Genomic DNA, 10,382 nt, shown 5'->3' on the forward strand with positions numbered 1-10,382 from the left:
TTCATGTATTAGACTATCACACTCCCCAAATTGGAGAGCCTTGCTGCCCTCTTACTCCCTCGGTTAGATATTGATTTTAAAATAAATCCTCATTTATATTAGGTGAGTGGATTATCGTCCCTATCATGAATCATATTTTAATCTTCTTTTAAAATAGTTATTATATCACTAGAATATGTTAGAATAAACAATTCATGATTATAACTTGTTTAGAATACTATTGTTTGACCTATTTTACTTGTTTAGAATTAGGGGTGTTCAAAACTGGATATTCAAAAGTCGGATATCCGAATATTTCGGATATCTGAAATTTCAGATACCCGAAATTTCGGATACAGATACGGATAATGAACCGGATATCCGAAATTATAAAAAAAAAATTCAAATAACAATATCAACTTTTCCAACATACCAAATAGCAAATAAAAAGATATGATGTTCAAAATAAACAAACCAACACAATTCAGTGTTCTAAAATACCGCATAACATGACCATTAAGGCCCAAGATCAAAATATATATGGTCTCCAGCTTTAGTGGGCCTGAACTTGAACTTTCATAGTTCGAAATTCATCATACATATGGCCATACGGGCTCTTTTTGTTTCTGGAGATCCGGTAAGCTTTTTTCCAAGGTTTATGTTTATCGTGTTTTCTTTATTTATGTTTCGTGTTTAACCGCTTATTTTGGTTTGTCCGATTACTTGGTTTAAACAAATAATGTTGGCCCATATTCACTATCAAGGGATTGTTCACAAATGAACCTAACCCATGACCCTAAACCCTCTATTTATACTAACAAAACTCGATGAATAAGTAACCCAAATCTAATCGTACTATACTCAAACCCCTTTAAATGACTAATTAAAACAACTAATAAACCTATTAAAATTCAAACTTCAATTAAATAAACTATCTAAACTATAGGGATTTTTTTACATGACCCTAAAATAAGCTCAAACTTTAACACTTTAACTCTCGCAACGCAACTTATCAAGAGTAACCTTCAAATTACGATGGTGATTGATTTATACGATTATAGTGTGTTCCTAAGTGAATCAACTCGATCAACTCTCACAAGAAGTAAAATCTGACTCTAATATACTTCGTCGTGACACCAAATATCGGATTCTTTGAAAGCTTTATTGACCCTGACATACAAGATATGTATTTTGCCCAAATTCGTCACTTCGAACTCTTAGATCTCTTTAATCCATACTTGTTATTAGATATTTTTTATTATATAACAATTTTACAAAACCATAAGAATAAATATACAGTTTGTTTGGTTTTTTTATCCTTTTCTATATGTTTACTTAAATTCCATGTTACATGCGTTCCATGTGTGAACTTTCATGGCTACAAAATTTTATATAAAAAACAGTACTACTCTATACATGTGCATATAAGTTATAACCCCTCAATTACACACACTAGTGTTTGATGTGGTAACAACTCCACTACTAGTGCTATGCCATTTCGCGGTCACGGAGATCGGCGACGCCATGATCCGCCCTTTTAACAACCCTACGCCTTCGTTTTCTGGCGAAGGAGGCGGCATTTCGAACTTTACAATAGTCAACTCGGTAACATCATCACTATTTTCCTCCACTTGAATCCCCTTCAAAACCTCCAACACCTCATTCATTGTAGGCCTCATTTCCAAATCAAATTGCAAACACCGAAACGCCAATTCCGCCACCAATGTCGTCATTTTCTCGATTTCCGGGTCGGATCCTAGAAACGGGTCGATTAGCTCGTCTAGAGCACATCTTTGGATCCGGTTTATTGCCATGTTAGCTAGATTAATCTCATCTCTAGACCTACTAATATCAAAAGCGGGCATTGATGAAATTAATTCAATTAAAACAACTCCAAAACTATAAACATCACTTTTATACGTCAGCTGATAACACTGGTGGTACTCTGGGTCCACATAACCCGGGGTCCCTTGGGGCGCGGTTGAGACATGACTAACATCATTAGGTAACAACCTCGATAGCCCAAAATCCGCTACTTTAACACAAAAGTTGTTATCAAGAAGAATATTGTTAGTTTTCACATCTCGGTGTATGATCTCGGATGCATGAAGGTATACAAGCGCGTTGGCTGTTTCAATGGCGATTTTCATACGGGTTTGCCATGTCAGCGGGCTCTCTTTTGCGCGGTCACCATGAAGGTGGTCAGCTACCGTGCCGTTAGGGATGTACTCGTAGACCAAAACGAGTTCACGACTCATGCGAGAAGTGCAACCGTAGAGTGATACAAGGTTTTTATGTCGTAATCTAGTTAGGATTTCAACCTCGTTCATGAATTGTTGGACTCGTTTATAGTTGTGATCGTAAAGTCGTTTCACTGCGACTTCTCGACCGTCACGAAGCTTACCTAGTAAAAAACAATAAATCCGACGTTTATTAGGTCTAGAAAAGGATGCAAACGAGCCGAAGTAATAAATAATTTTTTTTTTACTTATGAAAGGTAACGCAAACTTTTATTCTCATTTAACTTTATAGAGCTTGACTAAAAGCCCATGAGTAGACTTGTTTATTATTATTGTCATTAATATAATTAAATTATACATATATAACTTTTTTTTATATAAATACTAGGTTAGAACCTCGTGTATTACACGGGTTGAATAAATGTAATTTTATATACTAAATTAAAACAATTATTCTTTAAAAATTTCGTTTATTACACAGGTTGAACAAATGTAATTTTATATATTAAATAATTTATATCTCTAAGAACCTCATGTATTGTACTGAATAAATGTAATTTTATATACCAAATAATAAAAACTCGTGTATTGTACGGGTTGAATAAATCTAATTATATATACTAAATAATAAAAAAAGTTATATCTTTAAAAACACTGTGTATTACACTGGTTAAATAAATGTAATTTTGTAACCTTGTATATTACACGTGTTGGATAAATGTAATTTTATAAACTAAGTAATAAAAAAATATATCTTTATAAACCCTGTGTATTATACGGGTTGAATAAATCTAATTATATATACTAAATCATCATCATCATCGCATACTCAGTAAATCATACAAATAGCAAAGCTAAGATAGGGTCTGAGAAGAGTAAGATGTAGAGGCTGCTTTCAGTAAGACCCCCGACTCGATAGTAGTTTTGCATCAAGCTTTGGACATAAGGCACATAACACTTAGCAATCGGGACAAAGACCGATTAGTGCATGTTCCCTTTTGTCTTTCTGCTATCAACGCCACCACATGATGATGATGTATGATTAACCGTCCGCCGCTTTTAACGTTATTTTCACAAATTTAGTGAAATAACGTTAAAATTAGTGCAATTTCACTTTTGCCCTCCGAGCGTTCACACAAATATACATTATTAAAAGTTAGATTAGACTATATATGAAACTAAGTGTATAACAAAAAGTCTTTATAAATTTCACGTAGAATTAATTGGAATCCTTTATTAAAAGTAGGTTAGATTATATATGGGCTTATACGTGTGAGTAATTGTGATTATTGAATGGTTGAATTTTGAGGGTTTTGAAATGTGAATTTGATTATGATATATTATATTTTAGTTTTAAAACTTCTAGAATGATTGAATCAAATAAAATGATTATGATTTCCTAGAAACAAAAATAACTGAGTTTTTTTTTTTTTTTTTGATCATTTTTAACATGAGCAAATAGAACGATAGCATCTTAATAAAAAAATAACTAATTACAAATGTGAAACCCAATAATTTTACTTCTGTCCCATTTGAACGGAAAAGATAAGTACAAATTAAGAGTTAAATACATAGTTAATCCTTGTGTTTTGCACAAAATAACATACTTAGGTACTAATAGTTTAAAATCACCTTCTAGGGTATTAACTTTTCATTTTGTAACGTTTGGAGGTATTAAGGGGGTGTTTGGCCTAGCTTTTATTTTTTTTGGCTTATGCTTATATTTTAAAGTAGCTTATACTTATTTTCTTTCATTTGATAAGCTATTTTTAAGTGTTTGGATTAGCTTGTATTCTACAAGTTGAGTTAATCCATTGTGTATTATGGGAAGGGGTATAATACCATTGTGTGTATCATATTCAAATGAGTTAATCCACCATTTGAGGGCAAATGAGTAAAAAACCATCTTGTTCAAATAAGCTTACTCAAATAAGCTAAAAAACCATCAACCCATAAGCTTCTTGAAATTAGCTTATATAAGCTAATAAACATAAGCTTAAAAAGCTAAACCAAACACCCACTAGTGCTTATTTTATAAAAATAAGCTAAAAAAGCTATAAGCTTAGATAAAAAAGCTAGGCCAAACACCCCCTAAGTTCTTGGATATTAACATAGTTAGTACCTGTGGTTTGCACAAAATAACATATTTAGTTACTAATAGAATGTGATTTTAAGCCTACAAATAACGTTAATACCTTCAAACGTTACAAAATGAAAAGTTAATACCCTAGAATGTGATTTTAAACTATTAATATCTAAGAATGTTACTTTGTGCAAACCACAAGGACTAACTATGTAATTAACTCTACAAACTAAATTTAAAAAAAAATGCAATATGAAAATAAGAGATAGAATAATCGATATTTTTTTTTTCATAAAATATGAGATAAGGGTAAACTAAATAAAAAAGTGTCAATTTGGTAAATAATAATATTAAGTATGAAAAGGTAGGAAATTACAAATGTAGACATCTTCAATGAATGACACATGTCCAAAATCAGGTTTATTTTATTATATAGTATAGATAGTTCTAATTTTATGTATTAATATAAAATATATATTTTTGTTTATATTTATAATCTATATCTGTAATACATTTTTTAAATTGAAATTATTATATTTATATAAATAATAGACTCGTTTAAACTCACGAACCTAGTCAAGCTTGATATATGAAGTTTGGGCTCACACAAGTATAGGCTAGCGAGACCCTAAATATTTGAAAAGTACGATGTTTAAAAGATAGGTCATTACCATAATAAACGGTTCCGAAGCCTCCATCGCCTAGCTCCTTGGAAGAATCGAAATGTTGCGTGGCGTCTTGAAGTTCGGCATAGGAGAAAACCGACGCACCAAAATACACACTAGCATCTTCAAGTTCTCGGGATTTATCCTTCGACGAAAAATAAGCAGAAACTTTGCGTTTGTAGGTACGGCGAATAAAGAAAATGGTGGTAGCGATTGCAAAGACGAGAACACTTCCAGCAACAACTAGAAGGTCACGACATAAAAAAATTAGAAAACAAATAGGCGAATAATAAACGTAATAAGTTAAGTAGATCAATTTCAAAAGATAGTATTACCTGTGATGACTATCAGTTTATGGTTTGGTTTTTTTGGTTTTTCTGCAAAAAGAAATTAATCATTTAGTTGAAAAAATAGACAACATCAAATTCTTAATTTCTTATATTAGACGCAAAGCAAACAACAAAACCATATTACTATTTTCAAATTTCTGTCAAGTTCATTATATCAAATTAGGGATGAGTATTTGGTACTCGGTACCGGTACCAAATTTCACGTACCGAAATTTTTTGGCACTTTTTGGCATTTTCGGTTTCGGTACCGGTAAAATACCGGATTTTACCTTCAAATACGGTACCGTACCGAATATTTCGGTACCGGTACCGGTAATACCAAATTTTACCTTCAAATACCGGTACCGGTACTGTACTGAATATTTCAGTACCGTTACCGATATCCACGAATTTCGGTACCGGTATTTTCGGTATGGTACCGGTACCACGCTTATCCCTACTTCAAATATTGATATCTTGTTTATGTTATACCTCAAGTCAGGACACATCTTAGCCTATTGCGAAACTCTTAACAAAGGGAACACAAACTCGTAAATTATTGCGTGTATGTGTACATATAGGGGAGAGATCATGAGAAAACTCCTCTTTGTAAGAAAACTCTATCTAACCGTTACTAAACCCTAAACCTTAAGAAGTAAACCCTAAATCACAAAAAAAACTAAACCCTATATATAGGGGTTAGCTGACATATAATTAGCCTTAACGTATGTTGCGTACAAGATGAAAATATAACATGCGGTTTTAGGTTACAACATGTGGATGCGGTCATGGTTGATATTTGTACATGCACTTTTAGGTTCATGCAACATACGGTTTTAGGTTCGTACAACATGCGATTGATTTTATGGCCACCTTATGTTTTATAAACATGCGGTCATGGTGGTTATTTGTACATGTGGATTTATAGGTTTATATATTTCTCGAAACAAACGAAAAGGAAACGAAAGATGAAACCTAAATCATGGGTTTTCGTTTTGACGGATTATAACATGCAAAACTCACATTGCGTACGCATCGCACGTTAAGGTCAATTGTACAATACACTTTCTCTCTCTCCATATATAAAGCTTTTTCTAAAGTTACCGAAAAATTTTATTTCCAGCTAATTTTCTGAAAAATACAATGAGACACAAATACAAGCTAATGAAATCTAAAATGTTAACAAGATAAGCTTGAGTTTGGATGCATCTCATGTCATCTAAAGTTCGGATGCGACTAAGTCAAAGTCAGAATTGAATAGTCAAGCATCTGTTTATTGCTACAAAATTTACTCAAGAAAGAAGCATGCAACTATACTACTTGACCCACTTGGTATCAAAATGTTCACATGGTGATGTCAAGTTGCAAAGATCTTTAGAATATCATGACAACTTTCAAGTATCTAAACAAGTTATGTCTTATTCAAACAAATCAATTCAATAAAAAAGGTTAGGCTAATAGTTCGCCTTGATGTGATATTGTGAGGTTAAGACAAAAGTCATACCGACAAAAGCTAATGTCAAACGAGCCTACTTTTTATTTTTGTCAAAAGTAGGCCGATTTAGACATGTCTAAATAGTTAGAAAATAATTAAGTGTCATTTTTTTCATGTTTCATTAATTTGTAGGTCACAAACATAAATGTTACATTTGTTCCATGTACCACGTAAATTTAAACGTCAAAATGAGACCGATTTAGACACATCTGAATAGTCAGAAAATAACCATGCGACGTTAATTTCAAGTTTCCATGAACGTTACAAGAATAAATGTTACATTAATTTCATGTAACACGAAAATTTTAAAATGTAAGAGTTTCTAAAACTAGTGCATAGGTGATAAATCATCTTATATATATAGATTTGTTTTTAACCCTAAGTGAAATTTTAAATTAATGTAACAAAAATGACCATAGGGTTTGTAGTCTAGCAGTATCAAGATGTACGCAAATGATGAATATTCGTGTAGACTCGAGAGTAGGATGTAAGCTAACGATGAATATAATCTGTGTAGATTCAAGAGTAGATTTAGTGCGTGCAGAATAACAAAAACCGAAAAATCTTACCAGGTTTGCAACTCACCATGTGTGGCCTATCGGGACAATAACACCGAAACTGAAAAACCGTCCTATTAAACCCGCACCTCCCACCACTAGTCTCACAAACATCACAATCCCCCGCACGCCACCGCATATCAAACCCTTTTTCCACCACCTTCGTATAATTCCCACCGTCTACCACCCCTCCGCCACCCAATTCCACAGGCATCGCCACGATCTTACCACCACGGCCACAACCGTCTGTTAAGTTTTTAAAATTCGTATCATCTTTAACCATAACATACTCCTCATTCTCACACAAACGGTTCCTATACTTTTCCAAAACCCTAGAGACGTTACTAGAGCAACTCGATATCGAATACAGCTTTGTAGTCGTGTTGTTGTCGATCATGAAGCGGTTAGGATCAGAAGTTATGTTCCTGATCGTTGAGAGGCAATGATCAGTCCGGTTTGACGTAAACATGGAGCTTTGGAGTCGAATACGACTTTTGTTGTAATCAATATGCTTAACAGTGAAGTTGCTCTCCGGTAACTGAAGAATGGTTGACCTGTTGTTGCAGTGGAGCTCAAATCCAGGATACCCGCAATTCGGATCCTGGATATCATGGATAAAGAATGGATAAGAGATGTTGATTCCATCTCCACAATCCTTGGGGACACAAGATTCGAATATTGGATCCAGACTGAATGAATAGTTGAAAAGGAAGAAGAAGGAGAAGAAAAGGAAGATTGTTGGGTATTGTTTTTTCATGATTTTTTCAAGAGATTTGAAGGGATTTGGTTGTTGTTTGAGTAGAGATGATGATATAATAACGGAGGTTTAATAGGTGGTGTGTCTTTATTTGACTTGAAACAATAATATGAGTTAGGATATGACGAATTACATATTTATGTGTTGGGGTGTTTGAATATTTTAAAACTAAACTTTGGTCAAAATAACTTTTTATAAAATAGTGAAAAACAGTTTATTTTTGGAATCACTATTCGAATATTTGTGGGTATACAATGAATCTAGTTCATCATTATACATATTAAAACAAAGAAAAACAAAGAGGCCATGGACAGTGATTTTTATTTTTTTTAATATTGTTTTTTTTAGGTTTTTATTATTATATTGATTTATTTGTTTAATTGATTTAAATATATATATATATATATAATCCTATATATATATATATATATATTTATATAACTTTTAAGATACGATTAAAGTACCCGTTATCAAACAAGAAATCATAAAAATGAATTTATACCGGTACCGATGTTGTCCAGTACGGTATGATAGCGATACGATATTAATTCATCGAAAGCAAAACCACACGATATTAATTCATCGAAAGCAAAACCACACGATATTAATTCATCGAAAGCAAAACCACTAAAAATATATATTGATACGGATACAGATGTTATTCAATCGGTTTTGATTGAATTTGGTATGATAACGACACAATATCCGTTTAAAAAATATATATCGTAATGTTGAAATAAAAAGAGGGGAACAATTGTTTTTGATTTTTTCAATATTGTTTTTTCTAAGGTTTTATTATTTTATTAACTTATTATTTTAATTGATTTAAGTATATTTTGTTATCTCATATAACTTTTAAGATACGAACAAAGTACCCGTTATCAAACAGGAAACAATAAAACGGAATGTATACTAGTACCGATGATGTTCGGTACAATATGGTAGCGATACAGTATCAATTTATTGAAAACAAAAAAACTAAAAAAAATATTGGTACCGATACAAATGTTTTCAATTGGTTTTGATTGGGCTTGGTACGATAGTGGCAGAATATCCCTTTTCAAAAAAATATCGTAATGTTGAAATAAAATAAACATAAAATGCAAGCGAACCGAACCGATATCAACTGAACAACATGTATAGATACCATGTCAATATGTGTTTTTTTTTTGTTTTCGATCGATGTAGTGCTTTCTCCTTCAATTACTATATCGAGTGCAGGTACTGTTATGAACCAAATTAATACCGACTTAATTCCCGCCGCGAAACACGGGAGAACATCACTAGTTATGTATATGAATAGAAACTCATGCTGAACAGTACATCATTATTTTTTTCAATATTGTTTTCTTCCTAAATTTTTGTTATTTTATTGTTTTATTTCTTTAATTAATTTTAGTCATTCTTTTCTATAGAAAATCATGATTAACAATACATCATTATTTTTTTCAATATTGTTTTCTTCCTAAGTTTTTGTTATATTATTGTTTTATTTCTTTAATTAATTTTAGTCATTTTTTTTCTAATATTACTTTTAAGATATGATCAAATTATTTGTTATCAAACAAAAAACTATAAAAATGAAGACGTACCAATACCTTTGTTGTTCGTTTCAGTTCGATACGATATCGTAATGATAGGGTGTCAGTTTATCGAAAGTATTAACAATAAAATTAAATTTTGGTACCGATTGATACAAATGTTGCTTAATCGGTTTCAATTCAGTTTGGTACGACAACGATACAACGTCCGTTTTCAAAAAAAAAAATTGCACTGTTTAAATAAAATAAACAAAAAATGCAAACGAACATAACCAATATCAATTGAACAATATCAGTACTGGTACTGATATTTGTTTATATTGTTCTCGACTGATGTAATGTTTTCTCTTTGGAATAATACTTTAGCAAATGCCAGTATCGTGACGAATCGAACTAATAGCGACTGATTCCCGTCGCAAAGCGCGGGCAATCTCACTAGTTTCTATATTAAACATAAAAAATAGTAACGAATACTAAGATAACATGTAGGAGAAAAATGAAAAACTTTAGGGTCACTTGATGCCAATATCCAGTGGTTGGGTCCACCTCCTTTAGGGGACTGGGGGTGGTAAAGTTTTCCTCCGTAATAGTTTTGTTCCACGCGTGAAAGAAACAAATAAACCACTGTCACCTACAAAATTTGACGCGTGATGGATGGTAACCATGATAAAATTCACGCTTTAGGGGGTGGGGGTGGTCATCACTCATCACTCACAACACTCAGTCAAGTTCCGCC

General features: G+C 32.4%; 1 protein-coding gene across 1 annotated transcript; it reads right to left on the reverse strand.

Annotated features, from left to right (window-relative positions):
* Positions 1–1,289: 1,289 nt before the first annotated feature.
* On the reverse strand, positions 1,290–8,234 carry LOC110872047 (LEAF RUST 10 DISEASE-RESISTANCE LOCUS RECEPTOR-LIKE PROTEIN KINASE-like 1.2). The gene is made up of 4 exons (XM_022120807.2): positions 7,361–8,234; positions 5,303–5,344; positions 4,974–5,210; positions 1,290–2,383 (listed from the first exon to the last, which is right to left on the reverse strand). The coding sequence occupies exons 1-4, from the start codon at positions 8,103–8,105 to the stop codon at positions 1,419–1,421; spliced, it is 1,989 nt and encodes a 662-aa protein (XP_021976499.1). The 5' UTR covers positions 8,106–8,234; the 3' UTR covers positions 1,290–1,418.
* Between the last annotated feature and the right edge of the window lie 2,148 nt (positions 8,235–10,382).

Source organism: Helianthus annuus, chromosome 8 (assembly GCF_002127325.2).
Source record: "Helianthus annuus cultivar XRQ/B chromosome 8, HanXRQr2.0-SUNRISE, whole genome shotgun sequence".
NCBI classification, from domain to species: domain Eukaryota; kingdom Viridiplantae; phylum Streptophyta; class Magnoliopsida; order Asterales; family Asteraceae; genus Helianthus; species Helianthus annuus.

Bases quoted from the DNA above. Each gene is read 5' to 3' on its own strand.
- LOC110872047 (XM_022120807.2), bottom strand. From the start codon at position 8,105: ATGAAAAAACAATACCCAACAATCTTCCTTTTCTTCTCCTTCTTCTTC. The intron at 5,345-7,360 runs GTAAGATTTTTC...TTCTTTTTGCAG, and splicing joins CATGGTGAGTTGCAAACCTG to AAAAACCAAAAAAACCAAAC. The intron at 5,211-5,302 runs GTAATACTATCT...GTGACCTTCTAG, and splicing joins TAAACTGATAGTCATCACAG to TTGTTGCTGGAAGTGTTCTC.